At 37.4% G+C, this 18,976-nt stretch overlaps 1 protein-coding gene across 1 annotated transcript in view; it reads left to right on the top strand.

Moving 5' to 3' along the window:
* The window catches only part of LOC107038011 (transcription factor EC), an 88,680-nt gene that overhangs the window by 29,339 nt on the left and 40,365 nt on the right, over positions 1-18,976 (top strand). The window contains exons 2-3 of the mRNA XM_015256874.2: positions 1,403-1,610; positions 4,360-4,728. Coding sequence (XP_015112360.1) covers positions 1,403-1,610; positions 4,360-4,728 — 577 coding nt within the window. The remainder of the gene's footprint in view (positions 1-1,402; positions 1,611-4,359; positions 4,729-18,976) is intronic.

Raw genomic sequence — 18,976 nt, 5'->3', positions numbered from 1 at the left:
CGTAATCTGGGAGCGAAGTAAAATTCAATAAAAAGTGTCAATCGTCACGTAAATTCTACGATCTGTTCCGTAAAAATTACTCATCCGTCCGACGCCTCACGGCTATCCATGAGTCACCGTGAGGGGGAGATTTCAACAACACGTTCCGTAATTTTTCCGGAACTTTTCGTAAAAATTCTTAAACATCCAAGAATTTTCATCTTCTGAGGCATAATAAGTCTTGAAGTTTCTGTTAGATTTTACAACTTCCAGAAAAATTACGTGATTTTTTCGTATTTTTTCGGTGACAGACCCGTAAATTTACTGAACGTTTCAGATTTATTCTCTTATATTCCTATAGAAATTCTCTGAAAACGATTCTCGCTTGCGGATTACGTGAAATGTTCCGTAATTTTTTTCAATATTTCTCTCCGTGTAGGCCAAACAGGGGTTATAGCTCCCCCGAACTCGATTTTTCTATCTTATGAGAAAACGGTTCTTATGATTTCCTTAAAAAATTAAACCGTGATAGATTGATAAATTCCGAATGCGATGAATTTTTTTTAAATTTTGTACTACATCATTTCTGCGATATTCAACTATAAAAAGCATTCCTTATTTGATTCAAAAAAATAATCAACAAATAATTTCTTATTTGATTCAAACAGTCATTATTGCCTACATCAACAACACGTGAGAATAAAAAAACTCAATAACTACTGAGAATGCAATAAATTAAGTTATTTAGAATTGTTTCGGGAATCCATAGGGACTAACTTTTGTGGTCGATTGTCTTGGGATATACCTTAACAGTCGATCCCCAACAATCTTCCCAGAATCAACGACAAAACTCAGAAATCTTCACGTGCGAGCTCCGAAATTTTTCACTTCCCTCGCCGCGTATGAATTGCTAATTTTTCATGTTTATTCTTGTTCCACATATCAGATGTGCAGAGCTATCTCGTGGCAATTGTCTGAAATCATCAGATGCTGCAGTAGAATTCCCTCTGTACCGATGAAGCAATGCAAATTGCAAGCCCACTTCGTGAGTGATTCAAATGTTTGATGATCATGAACGAATGTGTACTAATGATGTTGACCGAGGTATTCGTTGATATTAAAATTGTACCATCTGCAAACAGCAGGCACAACTGATTGCCACCACGATTTCTCATTTTATCGTTTGTCTCCGGCAAACAAACGTCATACGTTCTATTTATCAACTGGTCTAGTTTCTTTCATGCCACAGTGACAATGGCCATTCAATTTCCACCGCAGTGAGTGCATATCTCGAAAAACTGTGTCAGAGTATCAGTGCAGAGTTATTATCAGATGATACTAAATTACTCAATAGTGAATTTCGCGCGGAGAGATACATTATGCAATGTTTTATTTGGGATTTTTCTTTTTCTTTCGATTTTAGTCCGCCGACATTCAAAACAGCTACGCCGACGTCGAGGACACACTTGAAACTCCAGTTGATGAGGGAGCAGCTGCAGGAGCAGGAGAGAAAGGAAGCGGAATTCCGGCAGAGTCTGCAACAGCAGAGGCCAGCAGCCGCTGCCCCTAGGCTAGTACCACCCACTCAACTAGCGACAATTGGTGTGGATGTTCCACCCCAAGTCCTTCAAGTATGTATGGAGTATCAGTCGGAGGGGAAAGTTCATTTACATTGTTGACAATTTTTCACTGAAATTTCCAGTTCGGGTTTTGGAAATTTCTCATAACAGTTCCACTGAAATTTCAAGGAATTTTGTAATTGAAAATTCATAATTTCATGGAAAAATCCGTGGGAACTGTCGATTTAAGTTGAATTATTCCGGGAAAATTAATTACAAATCACGGAGATCTCTGGAATTCCAAGCATTTTACAGCAATTTCCTGAAAATTAAAGGGAATATTAATTTTTACGTGAATGATCATGTAAATTGGGGAATTTCTGTTTTCATGCCGGGAAAAACATAAGACGTCATTTGAATTTTCAGAGAAACTTGAAATTCCATTGGCTTTTTCGCAAATTCCTCGAAATTAAATTCTAGGTCTTTTTTCGGAAAATTCAGTCAAATTTGTTTAATAGTGTACCGCTTAACAAAAATTCTAATTCATACGTAAATTCATAATTTTATGAAAAAATCCGTGGGAAGTGCAAATCTAAATTTAATTATTCCGGGGAAATTAATGAAAAGTCAGGAAAGTTTGGAGAAATATTTTTTTTTATTCCAGATTTCCCAGAATTTGCAGGGAATTCCTTGAAACATTTCTGGAATTCCAAGAATTTTACCGAAATTTCCTGAAAATTGAAGGGAATTGAGCGGTGAATTTTCATTTTCACTTGATTGTTCCTGTAAATTGTAGAATTTCTGTTTTCATGCCATGAAAAGCATAAGACGTCATTTGAATTCTTAGAGAATCTTGAAATTCTACTGACTTCGTCCCCTTAAATTGAATTCCGGATCTTTTTGGGGAAAATTCAGTCAAATTTTTTTAACAGTGTGCCGCAATTATTCAATTTGAGATAACCCCACGGCTTTATACCACAGAAAGAATTCATTGACGAGGAAGGAATATTTATTCGAAAAAAAAATTCTAAACCATTTAAATTCATAATTTCTTTGAAATATCCATGGGAGCTGTAATTTTGGATTGGCTCGGCCAGATAGTTGCATTACTCAAGAATTTTGTAGTCGTATATTTGCCGATTTTAGGAAGCCCGTCTTTTTATCGTTAATGGCCCAAGAGTGCGCTCCACTGTGTTTACAGTGTGTCGTACCTGCGATCCTGCGCTCGTCGGTTAGATGAGATAAGAGATAGGTATATACGGAATAGTTTGCTTTAGATTACCGACAAGGCGTCTGCGGGAACGAGTATGAGCTCAGGGAGAAGAGACAAGTATATACGGTTTACTCAATACCCACACATTTACAGAGGTTATAGACCGTGGAAAGGCGAAAACGTAATAGCTTTCTTTAGATTATCCGGCTATCCGTAGCCGTGCGCGCACCGCCGATGTGAACTGGATTACCATGAACGTCTGGATCAGCTGTCCAAATTATGCTGCAATATTCACAAATTTTCGAGTTTAATAATGACTAGATTGTTAATGTTTAATCAGCAGGGGATAGCTGGGAAAATGAAAAAATATTCCTCTTCATTCAAGCACTGATTTTCTTTTTTCCGAGTTTGATGAGAATAAATGTTGCGAGTGATGTCTTTGTAAATATTGGAAAAGTTCAGGATGAACTTTGATGGAAATAAAACAGAACAATTTCCAGATGAAGGGCACCTCCAAAACAATTTCAATGAAACCCTGCCAAATCATCAATCCCATTATTTCCCAAAACAAGCCCTATTCTCTTTGAAGTAAGACCAAAATTCCCAATTTGAAAATTCCTTCAATCAGCTTGTTATCCCTACGAATAGCACACTTTTAAAACATTCTCCTCCAAAGATATTCATGATATCAATTCCCCAGCTGAGTTCTCAAACGTTAAAGTCACCCAGACAATTAATCATCAATTATGATTAAGCGATCTCCAACACGGCAGGAATAAACCCTGGAAAAGCCTATCTACCGGTGAATGAATCTTGTTCTTGGGTTGCATTAGTCTCATAAAAAGATGAGTTTCTATGTCTTTCCGAAGACAGGGAAACGTCATCCTGATTTAAAAGACAAGGCTGCTTAACTCTGACTCAATGGCTTGCTAGACAAAGATGAAGGGCACTTCCAAAACAATTCCAATGAAACCCCACACAATCATCAATCCCATCATTTTCCAAAACAAGCCCTATTCTCTTTGAAGTAAGACCAAAATTCCCAATTTGAAAATTCCTTCAATCAGCTGATTATCCCCACGAACAACACACTTTTAAAACATTCTCCTCCAAAGATATTCATGATATCAATTCCCCAGCTGAGTTCTCAAACGTTAAGGTCACCCAGACAATTAATCATCAATTATGATTAAGCGATTTCCAACATGGCAGGAATAAACCCTGGAAAAGCCTATCTACCGTCGAATGAATCGGGTTATTGGGTTGGATCAGTCTCATAAAAAGATAAGGCCACCAGCGCACACACAACGTCCGTCGTCTCTGTCCCCGTTTATGGTTTACCCGGAATTCGTTCAATTCCGTTTCATCTGGCTCAAGTTACCGAGGGCTTCGCGATATCCCCACCTCCTCCCAGATAAATCATGACCGCTGGCGCTTGTTTTATTCCCTCCATTCTCCTCCTGTCGTATTCTGGCTCATTGGTTACATTCGACGCTGCCCTCCAGCATCCGTCGATAAACATGTCCCTTACGCTCCTCATGCAATTACGGAAAAATACTTCCAACGAGATTGAGTCCCAACTGTTCAACAATAATTCATTGTTCGCAGGTCAGAACACTCCTGGAGAATCCGACGCGCTATCACGTGGTGCAGAAGCAGAAGAATCAGGTTCGTCAGTATTTGCACGAGTCGTTTCGATCGAATGATGGAGACACGACAGAGGGACTCGTTGGTTCTAGTTATGGTAGTGAGGGTGGAGGAACACCGATTGACACGGGACCTTCGCAAATGCCTATGGCAGTACAGAGTGCTCCACCGGGCCCTGTTGAACACCCTAAACCACAGGCTCCGCATCTCGCATCGTATCCATATGCACCGGCCCTGTTGCCAAGGTTATCTGGGGTCTCAGCCAGTCCAGATCCTACCAGTGGTGCTATGTCGCCGGGACTCTCCAGCGTTGCCACCAGCAATTCTGAGGTGAGTGGGCTTCTACTCATTATTCTTTTCCATCACGCTGTGCGTAAAGTGATTGCTTTTTGACGCAACCAAATCCGTAGTGCAAGACGTAGAATATGAACAAACACATTTGCGCGACCAATATTTCCATGCGTTTGATGTAGTGAATGCTATTCTTCCTGAAGTTAGTAATGGTTTTGTGGAAGCCAGGTAGATTAAATAAAAGACGTTTTATATGCGCGACTGAACTTTTTTAAGACGTGTTCTCGCTTTGAGATGAGTCGAAGAACTGCATAAAGAATGAGGGAGTCAAAAAGACCACAGCAACGAAGGCATGGATGCTTTCTTTCCAGGCTTCGTCATTTGGTTATATTATTTAGTAAACATTCGTTTAGAGTTTCGTTGTAAGACCGCTCAGACGGTCTCTCCAGGAAGAGTGACCTCATAGTTTAATAATCAAGTAATGTAGTTCAGTAATATGATCGCACTGCTTTTGCTCATTTCAATAGTATACATTCAATAGATAACAAATACATGGAAATCTTCGTAAATGGATCCTATTGTTACCTCTTGGTAACAAGAAGATCAAATGGAGGGTGTTCTGGGTCATAGGAAGGTCACAGAAGGTTTCGAAAAGTTTAGAATATGATGGGGTTTCGATTATATCAACATCAGAGTCTCATATCACAGAGAAAAAAAAGTTTGATTTTCAAGAACATGTCAAGGATTTTCAGGAACATGTCACTGATTTTCAAAAATTCATGATCAATTACTGGTGATAGCCGATATTGAATAGAATCACTCTGCTCATTAATGGTTAACATCACCGAAATTTAGTGATTGATTCCTAAGAATTAGAGATGGGTCTCTGAGAATCTTTTTTTTTTCTTATTTTACATTTTTCGTTATTTTACATCGCTTCGACCCGGTTAGGGTATACTGCGATGATCAAGACTTTAAATGGTTAGATCGCACCATTCTACCCGGGCGGGATTTGAACTCGGAACCTTTCGCATGTGAGGCAACGAACTTACCCACTGCGCCAAGCCACCGGGTCTCTCAGAATTAGTGATATTTCCCTAAGAATTAGCAACGATATCACTGGAAATTATCGACAATAGTTATCTAAGTGCGAATTCCTAATACTTGGGGATGCATCACTGAAAATCAAAACTCTGATTTCTCTGTGATGGATGCAAAGGTCTCAAGGGATCCTATGAGCTCATAAAGCGTTCATCAGAAGATCATATCAGCTCTGCTAAAGGTCAAGATGAAGAGGTGAAGGGAGACGGCGCCAGGTGAAGGGAGAATAAAGTCACAATCATAAAAATTACAGCCTCAGGAGACCCCTGCGTCCATTAATATTGTAAAGAATGGGTACATTTAATTAACAAATGACTGTTTATTCGAGATTTTGGGGCAAAAAAGAGATACAATAAGGAATGACACGTCCGCGGACTAGAAACGAAGGTGAAAGAATATCGAGAAAGAAAGAGACGATCGTACATGAAGGGGGTTGAGAGGGAGGAAAAGGGCAAATACACAACAATATTATTCACCAATCAAGGTGTAGTTACGTGGCTCCAATTCGAATAGACATAACCACTGAAAACGTCCCGTTGAGATAATGTAATCATCAAATACCGATCTTTACTCTACATCTTTACATTGTTGGTCTAATTTTAACCACTACCCTGCACTTGCCTTGGTGAATATCAGAGTAGTTATATAAGCTCGTGTTAATTTGAAATTTAAAGACTCATGCTGAATGCAAATGCAAGGTGGGAATTAACACATTCAGGTGGCGTCCTATTTTCTTGAATAGACATTGTACAACAAATTCGTGAAGTTGTGTGATGGTTATACAGGGAGAATGAGTGTATTCGCTATCCCCGCTCTGCGGTGGGCGTCAATTGTTGTTGACCCACCAAATTTTCACTCGCATATGGCTGTCACTCGAGTAACACGCGTCACGATAATGAGACTCTGTAACTCTGTATTTTCGTTCGATTAACGCTGTTTAGATGATAATGTTGGGTATCCGGGATTATCACGTCAATTGGTCTGCGTCCCACAGTCAATCCCGGGGAATTCAGTAGGTAAATTGAATATTCATGATATGTGGAGAAAAAAATGTTGCCCATAGACTGTAGGAACTAGTGTCTCCAACACGTCTTCATTCTCAATATTAGACATAAAAATGTGTCTTATCGGTTAAGTTCGTGATTTCTGGCATTTTGAATGTCTTAAAATACTACGTTTTTCCGTCTGAAAATAAGACGTTTGGTAGACAAGACATTTTTTAATGTCTTGAAGTACAACTCACCAAATCTAAGACGTTTTGGCTCTCTCAATTGAAGACACTTGGAGACTTCAGACATTATTCATTTATGACGGCGGCACTACGATAAGACATTGACGCCGACAAGACATGGAATGATGAGTCGTTTTCGGTCTTTTGAACGTCTAGAATCTTAATGTCTTAATGTCTTAATTTGAAACACTAAAATGACTCAAATTTGAGAACATAAACGTCTTAAGGAAGAAGACAAAAGTGTCTTAATTTCAAACATTAGTTTTTCTAATGTGGATGCGCTGTAAAATTAGTGTCTTTAAAACGTTTTAATTCAAGAGGTTAGACTTGAAAATGTCTCTTATAGACTAACATCGTCTAATTAATTTGAAATACTAAAAATGACAACAGTATTTTCATTGTAGGCGCTATTTTTTTGTTGTATCTGAGACAATTTTTATTACACTTTTTCCACCACGCGATAATGGAGTTTGGAAAGGCAGATTTTTTAGATGAAAAAATACGTATTCAATCGTAAAGAACATGACATTTCAACCCATCATTTTTTCTCCACTATTTCCCATTAAAAAAACAAAACAAATCGAATTTTGTTAACGAAAAGAGAAAATATCGACAGACGCACACGCATGTGAGCCACGATTCCCGTTTTTATCCAGCATTTTTCTATTTTTTTTTTGTTACAACACACGTCACTCGTGGAATCGCTATCGTCGGGACATTTTGCAATGAAAGAGCGAACACGTTGTGCGCGGGGTATAGTTTCGATGTATAGAGTACCGGGATATGACTGCAGGCCATTGCCTATATACAATCAGTAACGATGGAATGGCTCGTAAATTTTTCCGTTTTTTTTTTTGTTCAGAAAAATAAATTCGACAATTTTTTTCTGCGGGGGTTAAACCCCACTTTCTGCACAACTCTCGTTTTCTCTCGTCCATTTTTTCACTCGTCACGTGTATATATTTTCTTGCGCATTGTTTTTGTTTATAACCCCCGGGTTTTTTTTTATTTTGTTGCCAGTGACACTCGGACAACGTTAATCAATGCTCTTTATGGCATTTGACATTTGAAATACAGGAACGTTCAATCAAATGGTATAACAAAGCGCACCGCATCAATATTACGGGGGTCAATAACGCGCCTTTCTGGAGCACGGCTGGAGAGTGAATTTGCGAAATGAAAAATTGTGTTTTTTTAACATTCCAATTCACAAATAGATTGTCGTCAATGTTATTTATATCGGGGACAGGGAATTTTTTCCGCTTGAAATGCACTTTTGCACAACTTCCTCGACAACAAAGTGACGTAAAGTGCCACTTAAAATGAGGGAAGGAATGAGTTTTGAGGAATTGAGTCGTTCCAGTAATATCCTTCAGTGAATATGGGACGCTATCATCTCGAGCTTTTTTCTTTTTTAATTGGAGAGGTTCAGTTTGTTAAAATCAACACATTTTCTAATGTTCTTTTTTTAAATTTGTTAATTGAGAATTTCGTTTAACGTTATTTGAATTCATCTGCTCTATTGTGAATGGGGATTATGACTTTAACGCACGCACACTATTTTGATGAGGCCTTTGATTGCGTATATTTCGGGATTATAGCGAAATTACTGTAATCTAAAAACGTATTGGAATCCTTTCTAGAAAAAATCATGGGCAATAAAAAATAACATTAAATATTATTTTATCATATTATTGTAAAATAATTCTCGAATCGAAGATGAGAACTCGAACATGGAGAATATCTCGAACGAATGGAGAAAGTAAGGCGGTTTTTCATGAGTACAATCGTCTTGCGTCAAATTTTCATGAAGTCCGCCTGACCAACAAAAGAGAATTGAATACCATTCTATGAAACATGAATAAACGAATCATAATTGTCCAAATAATTTAGGTCAGAGGAGAATGAAATAATTCAACTTTCTTAATATTTCGTTTACTAAGGTTTTCTTCGAACAAAGTTGATTAGAATTAATAGCTAGAATTATGAGATTATCTCACATTTTTCACGTTAAGAATCGGAGAATCTGAATGCAATATAGTGAAAATGAAGATCGATTTTTTCACTTTGAACGAATAATATTAATATCCAAATACAAAGTTTCTGAGATGACTAAAAAGAAGCTGTGACTCAACATTCCAAATGAAGTTTTAATTTTTAATTTAGTTGAAAACACGAGATGACAATATTCTAAGCACGGAATTATATTGATGAGATGAACAACAGATTAATTGAGTTGCCGTGTGAACTAATTAAAAATTGATAATAGGGTGGGCACTCACTTTTATGAGAGTATCAACAAACATTGAATTCCGGAAATTCACACTCTACACGGAGAGAAATGTACGAGAAAAATTACCGTGCTCGCACAGTAAAGTGGGTTCAGATAGTTTTTCCAGGCGAAATGTACCGCAAAGAGTAGGAAAAAGTACTGTTGCACGAGTTTTTTTTCGGATAAATGCGGGAAAAAATTCTTGTGCAGCACGGCAAAATCGAAGCGACAGTGAATTTTTACGAGAAATACGAGAAAAATTATGACACTGGCTGGCAAATTTTTCCGGTGCTCCATCAGAATCCTAGGACCCGATTACGCATTCGCAAGATTTCGGCACTCGTCCCCCCTCCGCAACCACGAACATCAACTCAACGTGACCCGATGATTTATTCCGTCGCCTCCTCTAGCCTCCTCTCTCACATATCTTTCAGTAAGGACTGAAACCCCAGGTTAATGTTTTTCATAATATCAATTCAGTGAAATATTAATTAGTGTTGTGATAAAACGGTGAAGAAATAAAATAAGTGCCCTTTATTTTCTCTTCATGAGGTGTATGACGCTGTAGAGATACATTGGCCTGTCAAACGTTCCACATACGTTTGCCGCGCATTCCGCTTTTAATATGGGATAGAGGATATGGAGGAGAGGTTAAAATAAAATTAATAGGATGATATGTTGAATGACAATGTTTACTCATTTTTAACTATTGAATGTAATTTATTATGTAATAGAAAACAGTCAGGGATCAAGCTTTTATTGTGCGGCACCGGAATTTTTACTATGCAGCACCGGAATTTTTCTGGTGCTAGACAATTGAATCCACTTTACCAGACGGGACGGTAATTTTTGCCTGAATTTCTCCAGAAAAATTCTGGATTTTTTTTCTCGGTGTAAAGTGTGTTCTAGAAGGAATTGAATTGTAATTATGATTCAAGTCTTATTCAGTGAGCACAGGAATTAGAACATGAGCAAATCATTTATTGCGATATGAAAATTTAACTGCTGATAAATTGGGACACATGATTAATAGAAAAAACGAACACCGAAGGCAACAGGAAAAAGAGTGTAATAAAAAGGCATCAAAGGGTGCTTGTTATCAAAATAACATTGCTATTAAGGCGTCGCGTAACCCCGAATACTGCACTTTATTGACGACCTTTTTCATGTTTTTCTCATAACAATCTTCGAATTTGCCAAACACTAGAATTTTCTCCGTAATTTTCTTTTCGTGTACCTAATCGATCCTTTCTCGCCTCCGCGACATCCACGATAAAGTGGAAAAACACAGTACCATCGCCGGTAAATGGGAGGGTAAAGAGTAGTGATGAAGATTGCTTCCAACTATTTCCCCAAAGTTTAACGAGTCTGATCCGGTTATTATCACTTTTTCTGCCCCAAGTCCTCTTCGTTAGCGGAGATGCCAGCCATGCCCTTGACATTTTTCACTTGTCCTTAACGGTTTCCCCACCTTTTGCATTTTCGATGTCGTCGGGTCCCCCCCCCTCTCTCTCTCTCTCTCTCTCTCTCTCGAATATCTTCGTTGAGCTCTAACGACGTCAACGGCGACGGCACGCGTTAATCCTAGTTCTAACAGTCGCCTAATCGGATTGTTAAACATTGGGATATGAATGTTGAAAATATCTCACAGCTTGAGAAAAAAAAATCTTGGCTACGTGTTTATGGCATTTATCATCATTTAATTGTAATCCATCTGTGGTAATTGAGTTTTTACGTTCATCCATCATTGCTTTTTAATCGGTCATTATACTTTGGACTGCGGAATGTTGTGAGGAGGGTCGTTGAAGAGTCTGCTAGTATCGTGAGGGCCCATTTTGGCGCGGCTAATCACCATGTCCTTCCAATTACACTGTTTAAAATTTTCGACGCATTTTCCAGTTTTGTCATTGGATTTTTGTCATTGAAAATTCATAATTTCATGGGAAAATCCGTGGGGACTGTTAATTTCAGCCTAATTATTCCGGAAAAATTAATGGAAAATCAGGAAAATTCAGAAAAATCTTTCATTGAATTCTTGATTCCTCGGAATTCTTAAGGAGTTACTTCACAAATTCGTGGAATTGCAAAAAACTCCTTGAAAATTTCTGAAAGTTCAAGAAGTTTCTTGAAAATTTATGTAAATTGTGGACTTTCACAATCAATTTTTTTTGGTTGTGAAATTTTTAATGAAAACATGAATATTTGGTATCAAGTGCCATGAATTTTCAATTAATGGGAAATTCAAGAACGTATTAACCTGAATTTTCCGGATTTCTATTAGTTTTCGCGGAATAATCGAATTAAAATTTACAGTTTCCAGTGATTTTTCCTTAAAATTGAGAATTTTCAATAACGTAATTTTTTTTAATTCAGCGGAACAACAATGTGATGGAAATTTTCAAGAAATATGCCGGACATTGTTAAAAATTTTCGTCTGAATTTTCCCTGTCAAATTCCGAAAATTTTTAATTTCCACTGTAATTTCAGGAAATCTTGTCATCGAAAATTCAAATAGGGTGAATCGTCCAGTGTTCGAACGAATAAGGTCACAGTTATTTTTGGCGTAGATTTAAAAATATAACCAAGTCGAAAATTGATTTAAAAATAATTATAACTCCTCTGTACATCTCCATAGATAATAGAAAAAAATATTATGGATATTAATTGACGATACAATTAATGATATGAATACAAAAAGCTGAAAATGTGTGAAAACCCAGTAATCGAAATACGTATTCTGTAATGGGAATATGCTATTGGCGGCGTGTCATCGAAAACTGTTTTTTCCGCTGGTAATAAGGTAACTTAGACATTTTCAATCATCACAATATCATTTGGAAATGTCATAATTTTATTTTTCATGTATAATGCGAGGCATCTCTACCTTCTACTAATTTATTTTATAGAAAAAGTACCAATTAGTTCGATTACTGGTCTGGTTCGAACACTGGTTGGTTCACCCTATTCCATTGTTTTTGTGTTCGAATCATCTAAATACCAACAAAATATTTGATTTTTTATTTTAATTATTCCGTAAAAATTTGGAAAAATCTGGGAAAAATTAAAAATTCATGTTACATCGCATCTGAACATTCAAATTCCACTAAAAATTTAATCAATTTCTGAAATTTTCGTCTCACCCCGAATGAAAACTCATGAATTCCCTTGAATTCTCCCTAAAACCTTGATTTTCATACCCATTTCTCCCTAAATCAGTTTAAATGTCACTCTCGTGAGAACAAATACCCCATTTTCCATGAAATTTCCATGAAAAATTCATCATAATATCGCCCAGCCCTCGTCAATACCACCGCCAACTGCACGATACTGAAGATAACGTTGTCGCTGAGCGCTCGTTCACACAGCGCCGCTTGCCTCCCATAATTAACGTGTTACGCGCCTTAATAAAGCGGAATTGTTTTCGGTAACGAGCGAGGTCGCTCTTTACCCAACAAATGCCCTTCTTCCCCCACCCCCCACGTCGCCGAGAAAGTTGCCGCTACGATGCGTCAACCGAATTGTCCCCGTCAATTATTTTCTCACGCGCGATTCAATGACGAGAAAACAATTAATCAATGGCTTTGAAAACACGATGAACAAAACTGCTTGTCTTCATGCATGATTCACCAATTCATCTTGATCATTTCTCCTCCTTCACCCGTATCTCATCATTTTATTTACACGATTAAATGGATGGAAAGATTCCGGACTATTGTCACACGTCATGGAGAAATTCAAATGCGCGAAATCGTTGAATCACTTCTTATCGCCTGAGGTATGTGATATCCATGATGTTGAAGTGATAAGGTCGTACTTGAGATGGATTTTACAGTGGGTGAGTGAGATAAAAAATATGTATTTGCTCAGAGGGAAAAAAATTGTCGTATAAATGCACCCGCCGGCGGAATTTCTTATTTGGGTCAGGCAAATTTAAACCGGAGAATGACTTTTGAATTTTTTTTCCCCCTCGTAATGGGTGACGTGGATCTATCCAAAGGAGAGATACGTCTCTTCATCAGCATGGAGTGTGTAATTTCAATGACGAAATGTCGATAATAATCACCTTCACTCGTACATCAAGTCAAGTGTGTCACGTACGTGCGTTTTGCGCGGTTTTTTTTTTTCATCTGTGAATGTTGTTGTGGCTTTTTTTTGTTCTGGGTTTGTTGGTGATATAATTTCCTCCCTTCGGCTTTCTCTGCCTCGAGTGATGGCGCGGGTTATTCAGCTGGGAGGCGTCATGTGGGAAAACCCCCCTGGTACTTACGCACAGTGGTTTTTTAATGGGTATTGAAATTAATTGGAACTGATGCGGGCTCGGGACGCTGTTGTGGAGTGTTTGATGAGAATGGGGTCTGGATTTTTGTTGAATTGTATTGTTATGATTTTTAGTGGATCGTCGAGGAGGGTAGGGGAGGTTAAATTGTACAGAACGTTGGAATATTTGATAAACACATTTTTTTCAATGATTTTATAATTTTTTAAAAATTAGACTTTATCATGGAATTTTTTTTCAATGTTTGTGAACGATTCAAAATTGAATTATAAAATTATTGCACCATTTCCAGTGATTCGAGGTCAACGATTTCTAAAGTAGACCAAAAGAGATGACGCATTCGAATGAAAAAAAACTCTCTAGTTGAAATTTTTCTATTCATTTCGATAATAGTTTGAACTTGAATATTTGTGTCGATGAGAATGTTTCAATTACAGGGGATGACTAAATCTTATTATTTATTTTGAATTGATTCGCTGGAGAATGTAAAGAAAAAAAAATCATTCAGAAATGGCTTAATCAAATAAAAATGTCGAAATGATTTCTTCACCTGAACTTTGCATAACGAGCTCTAAAATTTCGAAAACCATTCAGAAATGTGTTAATAACCGCGACACCGTTAGCCAGTGATGTTGATCCCAACTGGTGTCTCTAAAAGATACGAAAAGAGAATAAATTTCGCCAAGTTGAGGATGTTTGAGGAAAGAAAAATGCGAGAAACGGTAGGAGAGAGGTGAGAAGGTGAGCTGTTCTTGGGCTAATATTTGAGTCTCCCCTTTTGAAAACTGGAGCTTGCAATCTCGTTTGCCAGCTGGCCCCCTTCTGGCCCTCTCCTAACATGAAATAAAACCCCACACCTCTCTCGCGCCCCTTTTTATACTCTTACCCCACTGTTGAAACTAACCTCCGCCATTTTGAATAATGGATCGGCTTAAAGTCTCGGAGACAAAGTAGATTCCGCGCGGCATTTGCCGATGCCCGGGGGCGTGCGACGACTGATGGGGTTTGAGGAAGTACTGCGAGAGACGTTGTACATGCCAACGTCGATCTTCTCCTCCTCCTACTCCTCCTTATTTCCTACCCTCCATTCCCCCTTATTTTTCAGTATTTGAGCCGAAGATTTTTGCAATTTGCAGAAAGAAAAGGCAGATATCTTGAACATTTTGTACTATAATACATAGTGGTGGAAACAAACTGGAATTTTTGTAGATAATTTAGTAATCATTTTGATAGGAGTGATATTGAATTCGAGTTATGGGAAAAAGTATCATGAAGTTTCATCTTTTAGGTAGAATTTAAAGCAATTTATGAGTTTTTTACTGAAGTTTACACTTTCCACTTGTGTTTCATTAGAACTCTGCTAGAAAATAACTGAATTTTCATGGGTCGTTCAGTAATCATTTTCAGGAGGGACATTGAATTTGATTTAGGGAAGAAAAATGATGAAATTTCGAATTTTACGGAAAATTCAATAGAAATCAGTCATTTCCGTCCAGCAGGAGATGAAAGTTTCTCAATTTACTTGAATTTTTAATTAAAACATGAATATCCAGCTTCAAATTACCAAAAATTTGTTAATTGATTGATTTTTCAATTTTCACCTAACTTTTCATGGAATAATGAACTGAATCTTACAGCTCCCATTTGTTCTCTGCTCGAACTATTAAAAAAACAGTGGAATTCTTGATTTTTCAACAGCATGATGTCACTATTAAAAATTTTTGGTCACATTTCAAAGAGTTTTGTTATTAAAAATTCAGAATTTGATTGAAACAGTAAATTGCAATTCAATTATCCCACAAAAATTCATAGAAAACAGGAAAATTGAGTTGAATATTTTCTTGAATTATCAAATAATTAAAAAATCCGTGTAATTCGTATCTAAATATTCATGTTTTGGCTAAAAATTCGCAATTTTACTAAATTCCCAGTAAAGTTTGAAAGTTCACCATCTTCACGCAAGAAAAACTTTAATAGAAAAACGTGGTGAATTCACTAGACAATTCTGTTGCATTTCTATCAAACTTTCCATCAATTTTTTGCTGATTCTATTGGAATGTTCAATAGAAAACATTCTATCGAAAAATTAATGGAATTCGATTTTTCCATACTTATTCTATTGAAATATTTTCTATAGAATTTCTTTGGTTTAAATTTTTGGTTTATGTTTTTTTCATTCTATTTTTCTCTTCTGTTCATCAAGAAAATTAAACAAAAAAATTTTCAACGGTGAATCTCAATTTCCAACAAATATATCCATAAATATTTCCCAATAACCAATGTTTCCAATTCCATGCCTATGCAATGACCGCATCAATTATCCAGTTCATTGAAACATTAACAACCCGTGGGGGAAAGGCATAATACAACAAGTGGAACGGAATTCCACCTTTGGTTGAATGATAATGAGAGAAATTTTCTATTGTGTCGCCATTGGCAGTGACTCAAAAGCCACTGTTGACCATGAAAATTGTGCACTCAACATAATAAAACAGCATGTAGACATTCCCTGTTCAGTACATCACCCGGGGCTAATAGATTCTTATCGATGTTTACCTTTGGGTCGTTACTGCAAAGTTTCAGTTAAGCAGAGGCCCAACCGGCAGCGGTGTTGAAACTCACGGTAAATGAGTGGTGACGTACAAAGACCTCTTGGTGATATAAACCGCGGCCCTCCACCTTTTCACTGCCGCAAATTTCCCCTCCATCGTGTCCTTCCCTCCGTCACACGATCTACCGTGACAGCTATACATTCGCAACAATTGCAAGAAAAACCGGTTCAACCAAAATTTAATTCCGGTTATTATATATTTGAGACGTGTGGCCTGAGTCACTTTTGCTCGCTTTCTTTCTGTGGTGAAATATAAATCCCATGTCAAGTCGTCAATTTCACGAGCCGCTGTAACGGAAGCACAGGACAATTTCGAGACATTTTTATGGGTTCGGTTTTTCGAGATTTCAATGGTCAAAATGTTCAATTGTGAGTTTTTCAGTCATGCGAAGGGTATATGCGAATATCATATCCTATTTTATGTCGAGGGTAAAATCAAGAGTGCGACAACGTTTACGGAGGGGCGGGGAGGGGCCCCAAGAGGGGGTCCAGGGGGGCGAAGCCCCCCCACTGAGGAAAAACCAAATAATCACTGAATGAAAAATAATAATTGTTCAAACCCCATAATCATATTCAAACTCCATAAACAATTTTATTTGAATGGAAAAGAACTCTCTTCTACAATTTATTGATAATTTTTGATTGATGAAAAGCCCAACTATTCCAAAGAGAAAAGATTATTTTTGAAATACAATCATCTCATTTTTACCACAATTCACTTTATTTGAACGATAAAAAACTGTCTTCCACAACTTTCATATAATACTTCTTTCAATTTGTTGAACGTAATAAACTTTATTTTAACAACAGATACTCATTTATATTAATAAAAAATAGTCTTTGGTAACCAACGACAACGTCAACGGGACTGAACGCCATTGCACATTGCAGCTCTCGTCAGGGCGTAGTGCTCGCGACGTTCTCTATTCATGCGACCAGCGGCGCTGGTGGCGCCTGTTTATCGCCCTAGACGTTACTTATCCCATCGCATAATTCCTTAATGCATAAGATCATAATACGCATCTTACTGCACACAAAGCAAAGCAATAAGTCGCACTTTTAACGTAGCCGGGACATAATAGTATATTAGAGTACAAGGGCACAAATTTCGTTTTCGTGAGAAGACCCGGTAAACCGCGATTCTAACCTCGCTTCGCTCGGTTTGATCGCGGTTTACGGGCCTTCTGACGAAAAATTGCATTTATCACACGGTCCAAAAGTATTTTCTGACGAATGTGGCTTTGTAGGCCGAGCCGAAGGCGAGGCCTATAATCACATTCGTCAGAAAATACTTTGTGAACCTTGTGATGAAAATAACTATTTCGACGAATGTGAAGTTTACAGGCCGAACTGAAGGCGAGGTCTGCACTTACATTCGATGAAAACGAAGTTTGTGCCCGAGAGGTCTATAATATTTTATGTCACACGGTGCAGAATTCGAGTTTGAAGTACGCTGCGCGAAGCCTCTACTTTCCTGTGTTTTATTGATTATTTATATTATATTTTTCAAAAAAACGGAAATTTTGCGACGTTGCAGTAGAATTCAGTTAATCCATTTGAGAAAAGAGGCACTAATTCTGAATGTTGTAGTATGTCACGGTTATCTTTTCTAGAAAAATCGGAAATCTCATTAGTCGAGGCCATCAGTACTCAATTCAGTTTACATAATAAATCTTAATTTTCCGAAAAAAATGGGATTTATATTCCTTGAGGCTATTAACGTTGACTTCTGTTCATAAAGTAGTGGTATTACGTCATGAATTTATATTTTCTGAACAATTTGACATGCATATTCAGTGTTCCATGAAGAATATTGGTCTATTCGTTCCTACTTTTCAGTGAAAACCTCTCAATTCAGACTCGGTTTGAATTTCAAGGATCTTTCAATGAAAAATTCAAAGAAAAATTCTCAACTGTTGAACTTTTCTCCGTGAAGGAAACAGGTGTGTTGATTGCGAACGATAAAAACTATAAAATCGTTATTTTCTTTAATGATTCAATGATTGAAACAATGAACCTGTGTTACAGGCATTTTTACTTTACATTTTTATGAGAGGTCATGCCTCCTGTATTGCCCGTTGTACTCAACAACCCCAATCAAATTTGCCGTTAGTATCTATCATCACTCCATTCACTGTCATACCCCTCTCTCATTCAGTCGATAACATCAATCTCTGTCTCAAAACCAACACTGTTGGAAAAAAATTGAAATTTCGTGGATCACAGAGAAAAGAAATTTTTATTTTCAGGGACGTGTCAATGATTTTGATGAATCTATCACCAAATTTCGGTGATAGAAATCATTAATAGTCAGGGTTACTCTATTCAGTGTCCAGTATGACTAATAATTGTTCTTAGATTTATAACAATCAGTGACATTTTCCTGAAAATTAATTTTTCTTCTAAAAATTCTAAGATTTCAGATTTCCCCAGGTTTTCAATTAATTCAAAATTAAAAAATATTTGCACCGAATATTTTTTATTCGGTACAAATATTTATGCAGATTTTCAATTAATTCAAAATTAAAACATTTAATTATTTTCTCTCGTATACCCTTTCGGGTTTTTACGATTTGTTCCCTTCCCGACCCCCCAACCCCCTGTACCGCATTCGCCGAAGGACGAGGGAAAACCTCACTTGAGGGAAAAACCTGCCTAGGTACAGTTGTCCCTTTAACGAAACTCTCGCTCGACAGTGAAACTGTGAGATTAGAGTGTTACAAATTTTGGCTCCCCAGCCGGGTATCGAACCCGGGTCGCTCACGTGCCAATCCCATACTCTAACCGCACAGCCAC

This window comes from Diachasma alloeum, unplaced genomic scaffold, assembly GCF_001412515.2.
Source record: "Diachasma alloeum isolate Michigan unplaced genomic scaffold, Dall2.0 Dall_scaffold_00276, whole genome shotgun sequence".
Lineage (NCBI taxonomy): Eukaryota > Metazoa > Arthropoda > Insecta > Hymenoptera > Braconidae > Diachasma > Diachasma alloeum.
This window is presented reverse-complemented; position numbering and strand designations above follow the sequence as displayed.